Raw genomic sequence first — 23,083 nt, 5'->3', positions numbered from 1 at the left:
GGGTGAGATTGGACCGGGTTTAACCTCTGATTAGAAATGTAGATAAAATATTTGATCTCTGGTGTGTACATCCTGGAAAGCTACACTGATAATATCAAGCCAAAAGCAACACTTGTGGATGCAATAGCAAAAAGAAACAATACCAAATTTATCACTTTACCAAGACCCCCGGCAGAGCCTGAAAGGCAATCAAAAGCTTGAAATGTTAGAGGGCTAGATTCTAGTCCAGTAATTCAAGATGATCTACCTACCATAACAGAACTGAGTCTGAAGACATATTTGATACTTTGGAATGGCAGGTTCCAGAAATGTTACCACCCAACATTGTGAAATCTTCGTTTTGAGTTATGTAAATAGAGTCCTTTTAGAAATTCCTGAAAGAAAACTACTGAAGACCAGAATCTTCTGTCTCATGTACAAAAACAGGGTGAAAAGCTTGGCTGCGGAGTTCTTAGGTGTACTAAAATGTCATTCCATTCAATAATACTTAATCGGTATGCCTTAGAACTTGAGGTGTGGGATAAAATTTATCCCTCTGTAAAAAGTGCCTGTTCTAATAGAGAATCTAATAAAGCTGTGGTATGCTTTAAAGGTCCCTTAAGGGGATTCAATAAATAATAGTCTGGGGGTTGAGTGTACCCAACTAGTTTCATATGCGGTAAACTTATATGGAAGTTTGTACCTTACTTCAGATTTTCAAAAACATTTTAACTTCAAATTATCCTTCACATCTGTGGGATAAAGCGGTAACTTAATTGGCCCATTAAAGTCTGCTTAAGAAATGCTGTTGGTACTTTGGTACAGGAACATCAGACATGCCCTAGAAAGGTAATTTAAGCACACTGTTAACTAGTGACTTTTGGTACTCTGGAGGGTACTGAAGTGATACGTGATTTCATGCTTGCTATTGGAACTGGTCTCACATGGCATTCAATTGTAGGTTAATTTTTATTTTTTTTTTCCAAGTACTTCTTAGTCTTTACCTAATTCAGTTCTGATTATAAGAGTTTGGAATTTATTACGTAAAAAAAGACCTGTAATAGGATTTGGTACTTGTATTTTGCTAGAATTGTCCTTTTTTCCCTTACATTCTCGCAGGTAACTTTTACCTCTTTTACAGCAGTTGCTCCAGACATGTTGGGTTTTTAGTGCACGGTTAGTGAACGTTCTCGCATAGCCATAAATAGATAATGGTTAAAATACAAGAAGACAGATGAGACATGGATCCCTCCCTCAATTTGTACTTCATTTGCTGTTCTGTCTGTTAGCTTCTTAAAGGGATAGATATCTGTGTATGAGCTTTGTCTCACTTATGCAATGTCTAGTGTTATTTTGGAGTTGCAATAAATGTGTACATGAAGAGAAATAAGTAGTAATAATTTAGTAATGTTTTAGTGTGTTTAATGTGTTCATTAAACAAGTGTTTGTCTCCATCTTCTTTGTCTACTTTTTTCTGGACACATTTTTTTCACATAATTATCTGGAAAACATCTTAACTTTTAAAAATGTTTAATTATTTATGTAAGAACTTCCCTGAGCACCAAAGTTCTCATCACAGAAGGCTGGAAAAAGTTATCAGTGGTGGAAGCACATCAGACTTATCTAGAATTATTCCTCAGACTTAACGTGAGTGATTGATACGTTGAAGGAGAGTTTAGCCATCACCATCTGGTGAATGACAGCTGAAATTAACAATTGGTGCCAAATTCTGAGGAAGTTTCTGTAGTCTGGAGTCCAAAGCACTTCTACAAATAGAATAAAAACTTCTGGTGTCTTGAGGCTAGCTCCTGTTGTTAATAGAGCTTCTCTTGTAAACTCAGATTGCATGCTGTGGTTAGGGTGATATTTTCTGTCATTTTTGAGATGTCAGTATAAATGTTTTAGTAGCCTGTTTGATGATTATTTTGATCATCTGCTGTTTCTCGTATGAGAGAACTGAAAGTACCTTTAAACCATATTCTGTATGGAGAGAACTGCAGAAGTCTGTTTCTTAAAATTTATGTTGTGAAGTATTGCTGAAAGTACCACAGCTGAAGTGCAAATATAGGTCATTCAGGTCAGCAGTGGAATAGTGATTGGACTGAACGTATTGGGTAATAATGGCGTATTTAGTAGAGGTCAGATGTCTATAGCTGAGACTAAATGTGAAAGTGGGGAGCCGCAGTCTGAGGCACAAGCAAAATTATTGTAGCTAGTGAGCTGCAGATACCATAATTGGCAACCATTGTAAGATTTGAAACAGTGCAGCCGGTATTAATCTGAATGGTAAAGGCAACAAGATGACCTTGTGGAATTTCTGCTGTCCAAATTTAGCCATTGTACAGTTAGGCATCTCAATTTCAATGAGGTACACTTAGATCGGTTGATCTCCTTTCTCTTAGAATCAGTCACTCTCTGGAAACACCTCTTGCTTCTTGCTTAATGTAGATTGAACCAAAGTAGCTTAAAATAGACAGCTAAGATAATATGAAATGAGCGCCAGTCCTTATCCCTGGAGAACATGGGAACAGGTCAGGGAAAGACTAAAGAGCTCATTTACATTAAACATGTAAAGAGTTAGATTTTAAACCAACTCTGAGGCAAACACTGTTGATTTATACACTTTTAGATTGGTGCTGGTAATTTGAACTTGTTGAAGTCAGACCTGGGGAAAGAATTGGACCAAAAACCAGTCACAAGTGGAGAAGGAGTTAGGTGTGGATGGAGCACAGAAAGAAGGACTTGAAAGTAGGCATTTTGGGGGTTGTTTCAGTTCATGCATAAGTTGTCAGTGTTCTAAGTGGAAAGAAATTGAAAGGTTAAGGAAGGAAGAAAGCAGAACATCCTGAAGTCAGTTTTCCTTTCAGTAATTTCGTGGTTGAGGAAGTTGACAGAGTAAGCAAGTAGTGTAAGAAACTCCAGTGCACAGAGAAGTTCATGGTACTGACTACAGAAATCACAATGTAAATATTTAGAATTAGCATTCATAAATACAGAGATGAAAACTGAAGTTTCTGCACAGAGGAAATGCTAAGGAATGGTGTTTAACTGTATTGAATATAAAAACCTTAGTTGCAGCCCAGGAGAGACAATAATTGGCTTATTCAAATCTTGAATGAAAGAGCAAAAAAAGGAGAGGGAGAAAACAATTAGTAGCTACAAGCTACAAGTAGTTCCTGAGTTTTACATTACTTAGCACCTTTTTTCTTTATAGGACAGAGAAGACACAGAAGTGGTGCTCTGATAGTGAAGCTTTGTACAGCAGTTCAGGATAAGTGGACTTTTCCATATGTGGGTCAGCAGTCATTCTTAATGATCACTGTTAGCTGGGCTTGAGATGTTAAAAAATGAAACAAAAACAAAAAAAAAACCTGAGCAAATTATACAAGTTTATTTTTTCCCACCGGTATTTCAGCTTCTTGGTGGCTTTGGAAAGATGCATTTGCACTTAAGGTGCAAATTCACCATTTCCTTAATCGATAAACCTAGGCTATTTTCCAGCAACACTTTACATTCTCACTTCCATGTGTGCAGTTGACTTGCTCTTTTGTCCTTCTGAGAACATCTTATGCTGCAGAATGAATTGTGGCTCAGCATCAGCAGAAAGTCAAAGTGTCAAATGTAATGAAGCAAGGGAGGAAGAGGGCGTCACAGGTCTCTGACCTTGTACCATGCAGGTGCATGAGCACAACTGCTGGTGCCAGCTCCACAAAAAGGGAGAAGTGCCATCTCCCCTTCCAGTGGCACCTTTATTTGCTTTATTTGCTTTAATTGCTGCCAGACAGGTTAAAACATACATATTTCCTTCAAACAAACATGTTAATAAGTATATTAAATATGTATGTGTATATATATATAATATACTTGAAGCTTCTTATAAAATGAGAGACTTGTTTCTAACAGTATCATTTTAAATATTTGGGAATGGCAATTGAGACCTTTATTTCCTGCATTGCCAGAGAATGGAGCTGAACTGGTCAAGTACAGAAAAGGAACTCAAATTTAGTTACTTTTTAAATGTGAAGCTATTGACCTGTTGATACTTGGAGTCATGAGAACTACAGTTGGACCACTTTTTCAGCCATCCAAGCCTTGTGCCTAACTCCAGTGTTGTCTGTTGTTTTACATACTAATGTTTTGTGTTGCATTCTATCAAAATTTCCCTCTTCCTCTCCTGGCTATACTGTTAGATGGAATTATTTTGGATTCCTAAGCATCCATAAAGCATTTATTTTTTTTCCATTTAGTTTTAAAGACCACTTTGGGATGGAGATTGAAAGCAAATATGTAGGGGAGGAATAATGCAGACAACCCTTTCTAGCTGAAAATCTGAAGATGGGGCTAGTGCTGTTCAGACAGATGATATCATGGCTGATTAAACTCAGTGGAACCAATTAAGCAGAAAAATGTCTTTGTTAGCGATGCCTCATGAAGTTATCTTATAGCCTGGTGCAGCATACATTTCTTCAGTGTTTAGTTAAGAATGTAGAAGAACACAGTTTCAAGTTTTTTGCTACTGTGAATCTTCCTTAGATTGGAGCTCATTTTGTTGTGAATAAACAATCAGAGAAACTTGGAAGAACTAATTAACCAGAATCTGAACTTGTTGTCAAAGTATGAAAATAATGAGAACAGAAAAGTTCTTTACACCAATGTAAAGATGTAATTTACAATTACACCAATGTAAATGTAATTTACACTGACCTAATCCCTAGAGAAGTGATTTTGATTTCATAAATTCACTAGAGTTGGAAAAGACCTACAAGATCAACCAGTCCAGCCATCCACCCACCACCAATAGCTCTCACTAGACCATGTCCCACAACTCAATGTTTAAACATTCCTTAACACCTCAAGTATCAGTGACTCCCACCACCTCCCTGGGCAGCCCATTCCAGTGCCTGACCACTCTTTGGAATGGCATCATTTCTTAGCGTCCAGCCTGAGACTCCCCTGGTGCAACTTGAAGCCATTCCCTCTAGTCCTTCCCAGTCCTCTATTCCTATCCTGTTTAAATCATAAACAGAACAAAAAAAAACAAACAACCATGAAACTTTTGTGGGGTAGGAGTAAGACAGCAACGTGTGTCATGGGTTCAAGCAAGTTATGAAGGAATCTCTCTTTCTGCTCCTGTTTTGCAGAGTGTTTTGGTGGAATTAATGAAAGCAATTGCACACAGTTTTCATTTTTCTTCTGAATGTGTAGGAATGAGCAGCTTTTAAGGACTTAATGTTTAAGTGGAACCAACATACTCGCTGTAGGCATTAAGCCCCAGCAAACAGTTGAAAGTGAAATGACAAGTGTGTTGGTCTGGGCAAGTCTGAGGGTTGTGTAAATGTCTTATGGCCTACACAAGTGAGAATTAACTGTGTAGCAGTAGGAATGCTTTAATACTTCTAGGAATGTAACCTTTTAAAAAGTAAATGTAATTTCTTCTCAAGACTTTTTACGAATGTCTAAATCGTTTTGTTTGTTTGTTTGTTTTTTGCATTAAGGCTGCACGGTGTGACTGTTGTAAGTCACAAGGAACTCTCAGAGAGAAAGTGCAGTGGCGTGGAGAAATGAAACACTTTTGTGATCAGCACTGTTTGCTCCGTTTCTACTGTCAACAAAATGAACCAAATCTGGCAACCCAAAAAGGACCGGAGAACTTACAATACGGTACGTGCTGCCTCGTGGCTGCTAAATGGCAAGCGTATTACTTGATTTAAACCAAAGATTCAAAACTGCTTCAGCTATTTGTTTGATTTAACAAACTTGCTTACATTAGAGACCACCCTTTTATATGTGAACACCAGAGTCATGACTTTCTGATCTGCTCTGTACCTCTTACCTTAACCTTTACTTTGTTGCTCTTTCGAGAGCTGAGATGCTATCGGAAATTGAACTCTGTTACAATTACTTTTTATAAAAACCAAACCTCTTTAGGTTAAGCATCATTCTAGTCATGGGAATGCTAAGTGTTTTCTACTCTCATTTTACTTTGTTATTAGTTGCTCTGTGGGAATGTTTTTCTTCAAAGCATGTTTTGGTCGCAGATAGCAGATATACTCACCTGGAATTAAAAGGAAAGAAGTAAAAGGAATTAAAAAGAAATAAATGCATCATATACAAAACAAAATGAAAGTATCCAGGCATGACCTGTGTGTTGCTTTTTTGTTCTGTTGGCAATAGGTGCCTTTAGATTTCTGGTGGGAGCAGGATGTGTGTTTATATGGGATCTAAACTGCATATCAGCATGCAAATAAATCAACATCTCCTTTAATTGTATTAACACAGCTTATTTGTGTGGCTGCTTTCATATATGAATGTTTTAGTATTTACCTTCTGAATCAAGTTTTGCTTACAGCTGACTGTAGCACTGATTTGACTTTTGGCTTTGTGTAAGCATGGAGTTGTGGAGTAGTGAGAAGCGTCATGCTCAGTCCTCACCTGCCATACAGTGCTGAGCAGCACTGTTCAATTAATGTTACTCCAATTATATATGTTGATATTTGCTCTGATACTGAAAGAGGGAGAAGAACTCTAAAAAATGTTTTCTTGCATTTTTAGATCAGGGCTGTCAAACTCCTCGAACAAAAGTAACAGTAAGTACATCTATATTATATATGCATATATAACCTTATCAGATGAATTTAGAATAGAGCTGCTGGTGGCTTCAATTGATGCTTTTAAAATGTGTGTATTAAAATGATACTGGCATAACTGTGGGCTTTGTTAGTCTTTATTAAGTCAGTAGCTGAAATTAATGTTTTAAATGTTCATGTGCTCTTTTCAACATCTTTTGGAAAAAGGAATCAGCAGCCACATATTTTATATCTGTGCTGCATGAACACGCTGCTTAGAAGTTAGTTCACAAAGTGCGTGTATCTCTTTTCTTTAGACAGATGAGATGTGCTTATTGAGTGTAGAAAGGGAAGAGAATTTCCTTGGCCAGTTGGAATATGAAGATCGTACCGCAGCTTTGAAAGGATGAAAACAAAGTTTCAGTTCTTAAACTGTAGTTCCAGAGTGCAGAACAGTTAGGTGCAGGTGCATGGGGTTGGATTGGTGGCAAGGTGGGGAAGCATGAGCTCCTGGCAGGAAGGCTGTCTGTGACAGTGAGCAGAGCAGCAGCCTTCATTTGGAGTCCATCAGTTTTTTTCAGCTTGTCATAAATACAGAACCCTAGAATGGTTTGGGTTGGAAGGGACGTTTAGGATCATTTAATTCCACCCCCCTGCTATATACAGCAACACCTTCCCTCTAGACCAGGTTGCTCACAGCCCATCATCCAGCCTGGCCTTGAATGCTTGCAGGGAGGGGGCATCCACAACCTCACTGGGCAATCTGTTCCAGTGTCTCACCACCCTCACAGTAAAGAATTTCTTCCTAATCTCATTATTAGTAATAATTTTGAACATCGAGCTTAGTGTATTTTGTTTAAAACTTGGCTTTGTTTTCTCACACAGAAGATCTCAATAGCTGCTACTTCTCAGTGGAAAAAATTGTCTCACCTGAAAACAGGCTTCTGTAAGCTAAACCTTAGACTTAAGTGAAAGTATTTTGGTAGCATTTTATAACATGTTAATGGAAAACACCAAATAAGATTGTTTGGGTAACTGAAGACGTATTTCGTAGCATGTTCAACCATCATGTTAAAAACACTTAGTATTTTAGATTTAATACCTTCCAATGATGTTAATATCTTTAAAAAAAATAAAAATAAAAAATGATGCACCACCAGATAAAAACTATTTGTGATTCAGTAATTTGTTCACATTTTACAAGGTGTGCTGCCTGCCATTCTTGTGACTTCACTTTCTATATGAGCGCACATGAGGCTAATCTTAGTGTGTTTGATCAAATGAAAGTGGCAGTCTTGGTACTAGTGGTCAAACAGCGTTTTTGGAGCAAAATATTTTTACCTGTTGACTGTAAGAACACTGAGCTTTGTGTGGTATTTCCAAATGTGTTGATGCTGTTGTAGAGGCAGCAGGGGGAGCTCACTGTTCATCCTCTGGATAGTAAAAAGTGTAACAATAAAGTTTTATTTAGAATACCTTTTTTTTTTTGGTAGGTGATTTTGGATTGTGGCCTACCTAAGTAGGATTGTGACCTACCTAAGAAGATCAGAACTTGAGCCAAAAGTTTGTTTTGCTGTTCATGGGGGATTATTTTTACAGCTGAAGTTATTATTGAATTATAAAATAGTTTACGTTGTACTTTCACGTAGACAAGGAATTAAAAAATAAAAAAGTGGCAGAAGTTGTGAATTGGAATGCTCGGAATTGAAATACTGGCCTAGGCCAAGCTAAAAACAGCCATGTGACACTCCTGGTAGTAGCAGCTCGTGCAGCTTAATCAGAATAGCTTGCAATTAAAGAAAGAAACATAGTGCTGCTGAGTGCTGTGAGCTTCCTCATTAGTATCTTATGCATGGAGAGTACTGACTGATAGATTAAATTAAAAAGACTTTGTGTTGAAATCAATGTAGTGCAACAGCAATGTGTTCTCTGATTTGCTTGTCTGCAGGGGTCAGCACCACCGCCTTCCCCAACCCCTAACAGAGAGATGAAGAACAAGGCCGTTCTGTGCAAGCCTTTGACAATGACAAAAGCCACGTATTGTAAACCTCACATGCAGACAAAATCTTGTCAAACAGGTAACTCCCATTAACCAATAATTTCGTCATTGCAGGCTTCTTTTTAACTGTTATTTTATTGGAAGATATTGCAAATAAGTGATTTGTTTCCCCCTAATATGCAGGTGTAAAATATATCAAGTTTCTGCAGTGTTTACCTTTTTCCTTTTTCTTTTAATAGAAGATGATTGGAAGAAAGAGTACGTCCCAGTGCCTATTCCTGTACCCATCTACGTCCCGGTGCCTATGAACATGTATAGCCAAACTGTTCCTGTTCCTACGTCGATTCCTGTTCCCGTAAGTGAGACTTCATCCTTATATTTATGCTGGTATCCATTAACATGCATGCAAGGGACAGCTTTGTATTGCTGACTGTTCTTCTCCTGCTCCACCTAAACGACTGCAAGGGCACCACTGTATTGTTTATTGAGTTAGAATCAGAAATCAGAAACAGTGGCATATAATTTCCTGATTGCTCTTTAGGACTTATCTGCCTTCTTTGAGTGTAAAAATCTCATGCTGCTGAACTTTGGTTAGGGAAGATTCTGGGTGATGCTTTTGTTTTCTGAATAAGCATTAAACAAGAAGGTTTGTTCTTGTTCGTAGTGGGAAAACTGTGCTAGAGGGGGATGACAGAGCAGGATAAAGGAAGAAAAACAAGAAAGGAATCTCAGGCTGAGAAAATAACTCTTAAGTTGATTTTTTTATCATTTACATACCAAATCTTATCCAAACAGTAGAAAGAAACCCTAAATTCCTAGAGCTCCATATTTCATAAACAAGTCACTAGACCAGGATGTTGATTTGTCTGGTTTGTTATTCTGATGTTACAGTCACATAGAGGTGGAGAGACCCAAAATCCATTCTGCTTTTACCATGCGCACTTTATTTTGTTGTATTTCTTATATGTCTTTTACTGCTCTCCCTCTGGTCAGGATCATTTAATCTGTCAGCAGTTCTTTGAGCTCACACTGAAGCGATATGTTTTTAGTTTGTTTCAACCCTCTTCTAGAACAGGAGCATAGAGTTGGTGTTCCTATGTTGATTGCAGTTGACTCTTTGTTGCAGCTGTTATTTCTTTTCTAATTATATCTCCTCTGTGTCTACATAGGTGCCGGTTCCCATTTTCTTGCCCACTACTCTGGACAGCACTGAGAAAATCTTTGCAGCAATAGAAGACCTGAGGGGGAAAGTACCCTCAAATCCTCTGGAGACAGAGCTGCTGACCTTGTCAGGGATGGTGCCTGAACATGAGGGAAAAGCAGAAGTTTCTGATGCAGCCTGTGAGTTAATTACCGTGTCTTTGGTTCTTTGGAATGCTGGGATGTGTGTGAACAGGGAGAAATAGTCTCTGATGTTAGGGAAGATTCTTTCTGTACAGCAATGCTATTACTAAGCTCTTATATTGGGTTGAAATACTAATTGTTTAAGTAGTTTTAAAACATTTTTGCACAGTTAAAATACAGAAAACTTTCTGAAGTCTGCTGTGTGACTTTGATGTGCTGTACCCATAGTTTCCTTTTAAAAACAGCGACATACTCCCTGCTTGTCACACATTTTCTCCTCAGTGTAACTCAAAACAAGCCATAACCAGTTTTAGTACCACTAAAATTATAATGCTCTATATGCCTGCTTATTTTTGCTAATCCATATTAATTAAAGTACAATAATTTTTCCTTATTAATTTAATTTTATTTTATTTACAGGTGTGATAGCTGAGTCCAATCTACTAAATTCAGAAACAGAGGCACAGACAAGCTTGCCAGATGTTCTATATGAACCAGACCTCGATATTGAAATAGACTTTCCAAGAGGTATTTTTTCTGTCATTTTAATAAACATTGTGAAATATTATGGAATAGACATTATATGATATATTTGAAAGAGGTAATATTTGAAATATCATGAAAATCCCTGCTTTGAGACCCTTGTTAACTGCAGTTTCTGCTGCTCTTTACATAATGCAGGCAAATAGTCTTTGTTGCCTTTCACCGTATCCTAATCAATCTGAGATCCAAAAAAACTCTCAGGGGTGGTTAGAACCTCCCTTGACATAGCTTCTCTTGGGTGGATAACTCATACCTTCCCTGGCTAACTTCTGTATCTGATGTTGAAAGTCTCCTTGTGCTGTAGATAACCACGCTACTTGCTCAGACCAAGTTGCTCGGTTTGCTGCGTGTCTAGTTTGAATGCTGTCTCTTGGGATTATGAAAAAGGATTGACATTGCTCTAGGGAAGTTTACTAGCAAGATATACTACATGTATTCTTTAATCTTCCTTATAAGCAAGGCTTGGTACGTGAGAAGGGGGGGAAATGAAGGAAGAAACTGAAGTGGAATAGTAAACAATATTAGTTTATAATAGGTTGTGGCCTTCCAGTACTTAAAAGGAGCTTATGAGCAGGGAGGAAATGAACTTTTTTTAGATAGGTACAGGACAAGAGGGAATGATTTTAAACAAAAGGAGGGCAGGTTTACGTTAGATATCAGGAGGAAGATTTTTGCTGAGAGAGTGGTGAGATGCTGAGAATTTGTGGATGCCTCATCCCTGGGGGTATTCAAGGCCAGGCTGGATGGGGCCCTGGCCTGATGGTAGTGATTGACGACCCTTCCTGTGGCAGGGAGTTGGAACTAAATGATGGCTGAGGCCTCTTCCAACCCAAGCTGTTCTGTGATTATATGATAGTTGTGCTGAAGTGCTTCTCATATTTGATAGCAAAAGAAAGGCTAGTATTTAGTCTGGGGTAAAGTTCTTAAATCATTGCATTTGTGTTCTATTTTAACTGGATCAGTTTTCCTCCTTATGATTAAACTTGGTAACATGGAACTTGGTAATAAACTTGGAATGATGTCTTGAGTAGCAAGGTGGTGAAATAATCTTCAGAAGAGTGTTGTTTTTAGTGAAGTCATTGATAGTTACATGAGAGATAAAGCATCTTCAGTAAAGTAAATAAATTTAGAACTTGCAGAATTAAATCTCTTCACTCTGCTTGGTTGTCTGACGTAATAGTCCTTTGTCCTAAACCTGAAATATTCAGTGGCAGGATATCAAAATAGTATTTATCTGTTTATCTAGGTAAATATAACATCTGTCATGGGCTAGGCCTCTGCCTTTGTAAATATGGACTAAAAACAGCTTGTCAGAAAGAGTTGATGCTCCAAGATGTTTAAACAGGAACAGTTGCTGTGTATTCCCAGGCAGGAATAATTGTGTAAGGATCTGGGGGAAGAAATGCTGACTTAGTGATGTGAGATGGTTTTTGGAAGTATTCAACACTGCGTTCTTTGCAACATATATAGAAAGAGCACTCTGATGGTTTTGCCTTACCTTCAAGATACGAATGCATTTACTCCCTCTTGCCAGAATCCAGTTGTCATTGATGTTTCATGTATGTGCTTTTGTGTAGAATCTTTACATTAATACGCACTGATATAATTCATTTTTTTTTCAAACAAGTATTACTCAAATGGAGCATAAAAACAAGGTTTTTTTAATGTATTTTCAGCAACTGAAGAGCTTGATACAGAAAATGAGTTTTTATTGCCTCCTGTTTTTGGGGAAGAATATGAGGAGCAGCCAAGGCCTCGTCCCAAAAAGAAGGTAGCATCGTGTTATAAAAACATCACAAATTTTAAGTGGGCAAAAATGTTGTTTTTTTTTTTTTTTTTGTAGTTCTCTTATTGCTCTAAAACGTTCAGTTGCTTATCAATACCTGGTTTCCAATCTTCCTTGTTGTAAATTGATATACTTAAAATAATTAAGTCCTGTGTCTGCTGCATTTAACTGTTGGCTTTAATATAAAATTTATAAAATGACTTTAAAAGTCCCTTTTAATTTGTTTGTAATTTCTCTAAAATTTCAGTCAAAAATCTTAGTTTAGACATTGCAAACAAATTAGCCAAATTCTTTCATTTAGAACAAAAACTAACAGGAAATATAGAGTTGCCGGTGCAGGACACAAAGCTGATAGTAAAACTTAGTGAGTGTGCCTTAATGTTGCATTAACCACTTTGTTTCAATGGCAGGGAGTGAAGAGGAGAGCTGTGTCGGAGTACCAATCACACGATGATAGTTCTGAAAACTCAGAGTGTAGTTTTCCATTCAAATACACGTATGGTGTGAATGCATGGAAACACTGGGTGAAGTCTCAGCATTTAGACAAAGAGCTTCCAGAATCAGAGGAACTGAAATCAAGTACGTATATCCAAAAATCCGGCATCCATGTTTTTATTTGGTAGTTGAGAATTGTTGATCTTGCCTGATTTTAAGCTGGAATTTCTAGTAGTTTCCGTTCTTCCCTGGTGTTCCTACAATAACAAGGATTATTTTACCACAGAGGTGCCACACTTTATTTTTTTCATAAAAGAATTTTCTCTACTCAGCGCACTGGGACTTTTATGTCTAGCACAAGCCAGGACAAACATTTTCTAGCTCTTCTGGCTTCTCATGACCGTTTTGATTTTTTTGTTTGTTTGCACCCTGATTTTCCCTGTATTCTGACTCTTCTCAGAGTTTGCACTTTTTCGGGGCTTCTTCTAAATTGTGAGGGAGAGGCATCCTACTCTTTGTAGGATGAAGAGATCTTCATCATAGTCTGGCATTACATGGCTTTGGAGATCTGGCATAGTGTGGTGTCCACTCCTGTGGGATGTTGCTATTCTTTCTGCAAAGCTCCTCTGTATATTGAAAAAGGGGGAAAAAGAAGGACTGCTGCTGCTCTTGCTCTTCTTCAGCTCCCACATGCGTCTTAGCACCATTGTGTTATGCTGTTGGATGCTGCCGTTTCTCCTGAAGGTCTTCCTCTGCCACTCCATTCACTTCAGTTTCTTGGGCTACTGCCTGTTTCTGTGTCATCCTCAGCTGTGCATGACCCTGAGTTCTTCAATGCGTGATACTGCGTTTGGTTAGTTAGAGTTTACTCTGGTAGCCTTGTTTATTTTAATGCAGACCTAACATTTGATCTTCTTAGTAGATACATTTCAACTCATTCATTGATTAGTGTAGAGGATGTCAAACCAGTTTCTCCCACTCCAGTCCAAAAAATACCCCATCCCACCACCATCATGTAATAATACTGTTGTATAATGTAGCATTTTTGTCTTTATTTTACAGCAAAGTCTGTGAAATTAAAGGAAGATCTATTATCACATACTGCAGCTGAGTTAAACTATGGGTTGGCCCATTTTGTCAATGAAATTCGAAGGCCTAATGGAGAGAACTATGCACCTGACAGCATCTATTATCTGTGTCTTGGGATTCAGGAGGTTAGTAGAGGCTGTAGAAATGAGAAGTGGAGCTGCTGATTTGGCTCTAATCTGTTTCAGTGGGAGAATGGAGATAATGTGAATTGTTTGATGAGAGGGGGCCAGGAGATGTTGTAAATATAATTGCTACAGTCTGAAACTCAGAGAGGCTGCTATATAAATCACATTATAGAAGTCTGTATAGTAAATGAGTTTACAGACCCATTTTGAAAACTCAAATGTAAGCTGGTATGCTGTTACAATTTTAAGCTTCTCATTGGGTTAAAGCGAAAAAACTGTAGTGTGCAATGATGCTTTCCATGCTGTGCTTCACTCTGATTGCTGAAGAGGGCTCAACGTAAGAGAAGAATGGAATGAGGAATGAGATGTAAAGGTTTTACTAACTCTGTTGCTTAGCAGGTAGTGGAAACAAGCTATTTAAAGCATTGTTTTGAGAGTCTTATTTTACTGAAAACGGGGACAGTTTTCTTTTCCAGAACATAGGAAACTGTGCTGTATTTGTTGCCTTCCATTCGCCAGCTCCCTCAAATTGCAATTCTATCATATTTCAAAGCAAAAAGGAGTCAGTTTAAGTGCATGTGAAAGCAGTAACGTTAGATATTTTTAAAAAACCCTTTTCTTTAGTTTATCTTTTAAGCAGAGGATGTTTTAATTTTTGGTACATAAGACAAATTGTAGATAAAACAAACCATATTCAGAGCTGAGAAATGGAAAAATTTGTTTAATTTGAAAGACAAAAAGATGCATGGGATGTGGAAAGCCAAATGTTCACAAACTGCTGTTCTGCTTTTAATGAAAGGCTTTTTGAAAAAAGAAATAGTACCTCCAATAACTTTTCTGTATGAAGAACATACAAAATTAAGGAGTTAGCTGATATTGTGTCCCACTGATATGTGGGACATGGTTGAAATTTGAGAAGCGAGCATCCATTGGTATTTTAGTCAGTACTGCTACAAAGCATGTTTCAATTCAGCCAGCTTTCTGCCACTGCACTCGCATGATCTACTGTCTGTACCTTTCTGTTGAACTGAAAACAGTCTTATTGAGCTGATGAACAGAGAGAGAGCTCTGCGTTTAGAAAGTGGAACTTAACTAATAGCAGTGTTTTTTCTTTTCTTCATGCCTTTGATGTTGTGTATTTTGTCTGTCGTGAAAGCTAATGGTGCATAAAATTTTACTTTTCACTTCATCAGAACCAGTGTGTGTGGTACCACGCAAATATCAGGACCCTTAACACTCATACAACATTGAAACATTAAAGGAAGTACTTGCACTCGTGTTATTTTAAATATTGCTTATATTTAGAGTCCAGTATTTAATTCAGGTGGTGTTATTGGCCTCATTTCATTGCCTGTTGATGGCCCACTTGTGCCCCTGGCATTCAGGCTGGTAGGAAGACTTTCCCTGTTCTGATGAGTTTGTATTTCACGAGAGCGAGAGGAGCAAAACATGTGAGCATGTGATCTGCCAAGGGTTGCAGCCAACTCCTGTGCACTAAAGGCTTCGGAAATAGATTGAAACAAGCTGTGGGTACACTAAATGTGATGTAATTTTTGCAACATGCAACAAAACTGCATTGCCTTCCAATATTTTCCTACCCCTTCTTTCCAACTGACAGCCCCCGCGTATGTACTCCCGAAAATGGGATAAATCGCCTATTGCTCTATGAAGAGTGTTGGCTCTTCTTAACTCAGAATGGGCTCAGAGAAGATCAAAAGATGCCAAGACCAGTGATATTTGACTTAAGAGTAATACATCAAAGGAATAGAATGTGGAAGGTGCAGATTTGAAAAAGAGCTTTCTCCTTCATCAGTGACTGCACTCACTCTTAGTGGTGAAGCCCTGGCTCAGGCTGGGATGTTTCCTCCTGCGTGTGCCATGGTTTAGAGCCCAGTGAAAGTGCTCAGGAGTTGTTTGAGCCCTAAGCTATCTTTCTGACTTTGTACAATAATTGCTTTTCTTAAATGAAACACGTGGAAAACTTTTTTAAAGCAAAATCGTCCCTGAATGAAGCCAGTAGCCATGTTCAGTTCAGGTTCATCTGAAGCTGAAATTGTTCTGCTTGCAGACACAATTGGTTCAGTAATGTATTTTGTAAACCCAAAGTACGATTCTTGAAAAATATCATGCTAAAATAAAGGTTGTTGCATGATGAGGTGAGCATTGAGTGGAAAGGATTCCTCTAGAGCAAGTCATTAGCCTGCCTGGCAGCCCTGCTGCATCGTGGCCTTCTTTCTTTGTCCCAGCAAAGACTGGTTTTGGTGCCTCACATCAACCTATCGTTTTTCTTGCACTGCTGGATATCATTACCATAAATATATGGGGCTGGGTTTTTTGTTCAGGCTTGTTGAAGATGCATTTGTTGTTTACCAGACTTAACAAATAAATAGTGTTTTCTTGCTGTATGTTTCTTTTCTTTGATGACCCAGCTGTAGGAAAAGATAAATTAATATACACATTTATATTTAAATGACTCATTGTGTGTTGATACAGTATCAGATACAAGAACATTTTAGAGAGAATTGTTAGACTGTAATTAATCTGTGATACACATCTAGTTAGAAATTTGCAGCATTGGAGTTAAAAGCTTTTCCAGTATGTAGCAGCATTTTGTTGTATTTTCAAGTACTGCTTTTAGTAGTATTGTGCTGAAAAGCAATGGTGTAGCCCAGAATTCATTCTAATCTGATGTTTAAATGTTGTCTGTTGCTTTTTTTCTGTAGTATTTATATGGAAGTAATCGAAAAGACAACATATTTATTGATCCAACCTACCAGACGTTTGAACAAGAATTAAATAAAATCCTTAGAAGTTGGCAACCAAGCATACTTCCAGATGGTAATTTGCTTTTTGGTCATGTATGTTTTTCATCTCCTAATAGCTTTATTTTCTTAAGTGTGCAGCTATATAGAAAGATTTTGTATGTTGTGGTATTAATTGATTAAACATCATAAAGATTTCGTACAAGACTTTAATTAAGACTGTGATTATAAACATTATCTTGTTTCATGGTAATCCACATAACAAGAGTTGTTTTTGCCACAATCTGTTTATTTGAAATGGACCACTTGTCTTCAAGAGGAGAGAAAATCAGCAAAAATGGCTGGTTTTGACTTGTTTTTACCTGAGCTGAGTTTATATTTGCTCAAGTGAATCTCCAGTTGGGAATGAGCCAGGCAAATGCTGGACCAATGAGCTACATGTTAAGTCTTACTTGGACTGGGAGACTGTCTGCTTGGAACGTTTTACTCAGGAGTGTTGTCAGTTCATAGAGAAAATAGAAGTGTGGGATACTAGAAATTTTTTCCCAGCAGATCCATTTTGGCTCTAAACTACAGAATCCAATCTTCCATATCTGTCTTAAACTTCTTGTGAGCGAGGGCTCCTACTTACCAGCCCTTCTTCTCTTTACTTGACATTGTCTTTTATCTGCATAGCCTATGAGGGCTCTGTTTATGCGCATCCGCATGGCCTGGAAGTTGTTTCCAAGTGATATCCGTGAGCAGTAAGAAAGAAGGTGTACCTATGCAGAGGTCTATGCAGAATAAAGAAAACTCAAAAAAAAAGGCTTTTTGTGAAGGGGCTAGGGGATTGGACCTTGAACATTTGCTTTTATGTAATAATGCGAGGGAACTGCATGTAAGAAATACGTTCTGTGTGAAATTGCATATCTTCCATTGTTTGTTTTTTCCTGAAACTGTGGGTTCCACTGTCTTTACAAGGTGGTTTTAAGGGGTTATAGGCATATAATTAAATATGCTTGTGAGAGGCTTCTGTCATGAACATTTTACTAAATTCTACAGCAAACAGAAACTTCATTATTGTTATTATTATTATTATTATTATTACATCTGGACAGTTTATGGGCTAATTCATTATACTTTTTCTGATTTTTTTTCTGAAGGATCAATATTCTCTCGAGTTGAAGAGGATTATCTATGGAGGATTAAACAGCTGGGATCACATTCGCCAGTTGCTCTTCTGAATACTCTGTTCTACTTTAACACCAAGTATTTTGGTCTGAAAACAGTGGAGCAGCACTTAAGACTTTCTTTTGGCACTGTTTTCAGACAGTGGAAAAAAAATCCTCTAACAATGGAAAGCAAAGCTTGTCTTCGATATCAGGTGTCTTCCCTGTGCAGAGCTGATAGTGAAGGTACTATGACAGTTCCAAAATAAGTATTGCAGGAACATCCACGTTTCACTCATCTGAGGGACATCTGGGCAGCTTGCCAGGAGCCAGAGGTCTGCTGTTGCGTAAAATTCAGTTCTTGGCTCTTGGGTCTTTAATGGGATTGTGTTGTTGGGAATACAGTGTCACTGCATTAAATGATCCCTTTCAGCCCTCTGGTCTCCATGTTACGTGCTGAGACTCTGAGGTGGCTATGGGTTATGTTTCCAGTGCATAGATAAATGTAGGTGTGATGACTGTGTTGCAGTACTTAGGTTGAATTTTAGTCAGTCTGCTCTGGGGTATTTACTGAAAAATGTGAAATAACTATTGTGGCTTAGATGTTGTTGGTTCTCTTCTTAAAGATAAAATTACTACTGGAAAAAGGAAACATGAAGATGATGAACCAGTATTTGAACAAATTGAAAACACGTCTGATCCAACTAGATGCCCTGTGAAACTGTTTGAGTGCTATCTGTCTAAAAGGTAGGTATGATATGGGGTAAAAAGGAAGAGTCCTAGAGAAGACCTTGTACAAAAGGGAAATGTTTTGATGACACATTACATATGCCCAAACAAAGGGAATGTATTGGATTCTTCTTAAAAATATATTTAAATGAAAGCACTGAAATCTCCAGTCTTGTAATTGGACAGTGTCTGCACAAAGTGTGGAAGCAGGCAGAGTACTGTCAGGGGCTTCATCTGAGGATGATTTCTTACACAAAATTCCCAAGCATTCTGCAGAGAGTTACCAATTAAGAATTACCAACAAGGAATCTGGTAGATTTTGCTACTGGAATGTTGTTTGTGACGTCTGTGTCTCTTCAGTAAGAGTTTTGTTGAGAAAATTTGGTCCCTGGAACATGTCCAGAGAAGGGCAACGAAGCTGTGAAGGGTCTGGAGCACAGGTCTTAAGGGGAGTGGCTGAGGGAGTGGGGACACTTCAGTCTGGAGAAGAGGAGGCTCAGGGGAGACATTATCACTCACTACAGTGCCTGAAAGGAGGTTGTGGCAAAGTGGGGGTTGGCCTCTTCTCCTGGGAAACAGTGATAGAACAGGAGATTAAGTTGCACCAGGGCAGGTTCAGGTTGGATTTTAGAAACATTTTCTTTCTCAGAAAGGGTGTTGAGGCATTGGCACAGGCTGCCCAGGCAGGTGGTGGTGTCTCTGTCCATGGAGGTGTTTAAGGAGAGGGTAGATGTAGTACTTAGGGGTCATGGTCTAGGGGGAGGTATTAGTGATTGGTGGATAGTTGGATTTGGATGATCTTAGAAGACTTTTCCAACCTTAAATGATTCTCTGAATCTATGGAAAAGATTTGCTTCATGTTAAGTCGTCACAAATTTGAAAGGTACCTTATTTGACAACATTTCTACAAGTATTTTGCAGAAGGAAAAACATAATCCTCATTAACTCTGCATTTTAGAAATGGCTTGTTTCCTTCCTATCGGCTCAGAGATTAATGCATTTAACAATGTATTGATACATTAAAAAGAAAATTTAGGAAGATCTTGCAAAAAATTAATTTAGCAGATGAGTGTTTTGGAAGTGTTTGAGAACAGGATTTCATGGGAAATGGTCGTCTTAAATTGGAGCAGCCACTGCGTAGAATACAGGCAAGTGATGCAAGAGAAGAAAAATTACGTTGTGTATGCAGCACAGTAGATCAGATGAAGTATGAGATGCAGCCTGTGTTGGGAAGTAATATCTTACTCTCAAAAGTGAAGAATGGTGTAGACCGTGAGTGTCCAACCTTTTGGTTTCCCTGAGTCACTTTGAGTGAAGAGGAATTGTCTTGGGCTGCACATAAAATATGTAATTGATGTATCTAAGTAGCAAAACTCTGTTTTAAACATACAAAAAAGGGTGACAAAAATGTAAAAGTAGTGGGGAGATTTGACCTTGTTTTTGTGAAACTAATGATTTTCGATAATTTTATTCCGAAATCTTGAAACCTGTTCTTAAGTTCCTGTATCAAAATGGAAAGCACAGCTGCATATTTTTGCTGATCACAGGGCTGTGTTTAGCCAGTATATCAAAACACGTACCACTGTTTGCCATAACTTTAGCTTACCTTGAATTAATTTCTATTTTGAACGCTGTTAGGGTTTGAAACATAGTGCAGTTAAGTTGATCTGAAGAATCATCTTGAAGAAGATATGTCTCATTTGGATCGAGCAAGCATATGAACTGCAAGATATAACAGGTTTAGAGTTAAAGGTATTTTAAGTCTTAGTGACCAGCTCTTCAAATAGATAGGAGGAGGACAGAATTTAGCTTCTTGGTGCACTTCCATGCACCTCAGAACTACCATCCTTGATTTTCAAGGAAAGCCCAGTCTCTCTCTCTTCTGTTTTAGCAAGTCCTAGAGTTGCAGAGTTTTGCAAAAGTGGAAGAGTCTGCAGTCTCATACACCCTTGCTCAGTTGTAGGCATCTGCTTTGGGCTGTCCTGAGGGTGCAGGACTGGCAGGCTGCACAGCTCTACGAACAAGAGACTTTCTCCACAGTAATCTTCATTTTGTAGCAGGCCAAGGTAAAAGTGGAGTTTTGTTAACACAGAATGTCAGAAATATTAATGTATTAATTCATCCTTTAAAACTGTTATCCTAATTCCCCTTATGTTTCTCCATTGTAGCCCACAGAATCTGAATCAGAGGACGGACGTGTTCTATTTGCAGCCAGAATGCTCTGTCTCCTCAGATAGTTCTGTCTGGTACACTTCCACCTCACTGGACCGCAACACTTTGGAAAACATGCTCGTACGGGTTCTTTTAGTAAAAGATATTTATGAAAAAGACAATTATGAACTGGATGAAGACATAGACTAAAACAAACTTCCAAAAACAGTCAAGAAAACAAACAGCATTAGATAGAGTCATGCTGCTAGACTTTTATTATGGAGAACATTTCAAGTTTACCCTTTGTTTTATGAGTTTTGTAGCATTGTGTACCCTCACCTGGGTATTAACATGTAAATAGTCTGTGAGTGAAAGTTTCCATTATTCTGCATAGTGATGCTAGGATACATAACAAACACATTTCAGATTCTTTTTTTTTAATTATTATTTATTTGACTAGGTATGTTTGTAACTTTTTACATTGCAAAATATGAATGAGAATGTGCCATGTGTAATTTTTTTTTCTCGTAGTAAGAGACATCCATATTGCACAACTCTGCTGTTGCAAGCTCCCTTGAAAGGACACTCTCTTTTAATGGGTTCTTAAACCGAATGGTTGTGTATGGGTAGCACTACTAAAGTTTAGAACTTGCTGTGTCTTTGAGGATTTTTAAATAAATTGTAAACTAATAGGTTTTTTACTTTTTAGTTACTGAAGCCTTATAAGGTTATGTAGAGAGATTCCATCTTATGTACCAAAAATAGACAAAAGAGAATGCTGTCAATATTGGTGTACTGTAATGTGAATCTATTCTGGTGAAAACATTTTTTTTTCTGTTGCCCTTATTAAAACCTTAGTGTCCTTTCCTTATTTGTGACTCTCTCTCAATTGCCCCCTACAAATAATATATATATACATGTATAAATAAATGAACATAAGCTTAAAGCATGTGATCATCATGACATGTATTTTGTTTATAAAAGGGAGACAAAAGAAAAAAAAAATCAAAGGAAAAAGTGGGGAAAAAAAGAGGAAAATGTCTGATGACAATGCTGTATAATTCTTTTCTGTCTTTACTTTTCTGACCATAAATGCTGGTACCTCATATCACTGTAAATCTGTCCTTTGTAGCCTTAGCGAAATGAATTTTGATGCTGTATTACATAAAGTAATATGGTATACTAAATTTGAACTTGTTTGTTCTTGCATTGCTGTCCTTAAATACAGTCAGTACTTGACAGTGGGCGGGGAAATTCTTTTACCGAATGCCTCCATACAAAAGCCATATGACACGCCGTGTTGCAGAACGCTGGTAAATTTTTGAAGAAAATGCCTTTCATGTGTTCTGTATCCTTTCATTGTGCTTATTCTGCAGAAGGAGTCTGATTTCCAGGTCTGCTCAAGTTTTGTTCCTTGCTTTTGTTTAACTGATGCAAGCAATGTGGTGGCTCATGCAATGATTTTGCTATTGTTCTGAAAAATAATGTGGTAAAATATTCTCCTATAGTCATTAGTTTTGGTTTCTTAACTGACTTCAATTATGTTGAGAAGAATCATTTATTAAAGGGAGAAATTTTCCGTCTGTGTATGTATGTGTATATATATATGCATATGTGTATGTGTACGTGTGTGTGTATATATATATATACGCACATACCACCTTAGGGCTCATTTCTTGCAAAGGCTGCATGACTTTTGTTTTCATTAGCTTAAGAAGAATGCACTTGGAGACTCATCTTTCTATACAGAGAAATAAAGCTTCGGTTGCTTTGTTTTGTAAAGCAAGTTCATTTAAATTTTTATTATTCTTGTCTGTCCATGACTATGTATTGACTTTAGATATACCAATATTTCTAAAGTAGATGGAGGTGTATATCTTTTATTTTTCGTTTCTTTCTGGTGGCTCCATCCTTCCCGTGAAATCAAGGAATAGCAGAGGGAACACTCGGTATGTCAGTTTTAACTTCAGTACTCTTCCCTTTGTGAGTGCTTAAGAACTCAAGGGTGTTTTTTGGTGTGGTTTGTTTTTCTTGAAACAACAGCCATAGAATGTGCCCACGTAACACGGAAGAAGTTACATAAGGAATCATTATCGCCATTTTGTTCTGCCCACTCCAGTTGTACACCTGACTTGACCATAAGTTAAGTTTTAAGTATAGCAACCATTTACCTGTTTAAAATACATTGTGCTTAATGTGAAATATTTCTTTTAATCTTTCATTCAAATGCTGTGAAAAAAGAGGATCACTTGTATTCTCCATAGTTCAGATTCAAAGTACTTCAGCATGAGATTCAATCATAGAATCACTAAGGTTGGAAAAGATAATCCAGTCCAACTATCCACCTATTACCACTATCACCCACTAAACTGCATCCCTTAGTACAGCATCTAAATGTCTCTTGAACACCTTCAGGGTCGGTGACTC

At 37.8% G+C, this 23,083-nt stretch overlaps 1 protein-coding gene across 25 annotated transcripts in view; it reads left to right on the top strand.

The window, feature by feature from the left end:
* Positions 1-22,438, top strand: part of ZMYM2 (zinc finger MYM-type containing 2) — an 87,110-nt gene extending 64,672 nt beyond the window's left edge. For 22 of the 25 annotated variants that reach the window (XM_015852176.3, XM_085536405.1, XM_085536399.1 and 19 more), the window contains 13 exons: positions 5,475-5,640; positions 6,532-6,566; positions 8,494-8,623; positions 8,784-8,899; positions 9,714-9,885; positions 10,309-10,416; positions 12,108-12,202; positions 12,628-12,796; positions 13,715-13,866; positions 16,590-16,704; positions 17,771-18,022; positions 18,403-18,523; positions 20,674-22,438. In XM_015852176.3, the coding sequence (XP_015707662.2) occupies positions 5,475-5,640; positions 6,532-6,566; positions 8,494-8,623; positions 8,784-8,899; positions 9,714-9,885; positions 10,309-10,416; positions 12,108-12,202; positions 12,628-12,796; positions 13,715-13,866; positions 16,590-16,704; positions 17,771-18,022; positions 18,403-18,523; positions 20,674-20,866 (1,824 nt within the window). In that variant the 3' untranslated portion in view covers positions 20,867-22,438. Of the gene's footprint in view, positions 1-5,474; positions 5,641-6,531; positions 6,567-8,493; positions 8,624-8,783; positions 8,900-9,713; positions 9,886-10,308; positions 10,417-12,107; positions 12,203-12,627; positions 12,797-13,714; positions 13,867-16,589; positions 16,705-17,770; positions 18,112-18,402; positions 18,524-20,673 lie in introns of those variants that run through there. The other 3 variants (XR_014942200.1, XR_014942199.1, XR_014942201.1) reach the window with 3 other exon arrangements.
* Positions 22,439-23,083: the final 645 nt, after the last annotated feature.

Source organism: Coturnix japonica, chromosome 1 (genome assembly GCF_054131305.1).
Source record: "Coturnix japonica strain WE chromosome 1, WE-NBRP24, whole genome shotgun sequence".
NCBI classification, from domain to species: domain Eukaryota; kingdom Metazoa; phylum Chordata; class Aves; order Galliformes; family Phasianidae; genus Coturnix; species Coturnix japonica.
Note: the sequence above shows the minus strand (reverse complement) of the source record. Positions and strands in the feature narration are given on the sequence as shown.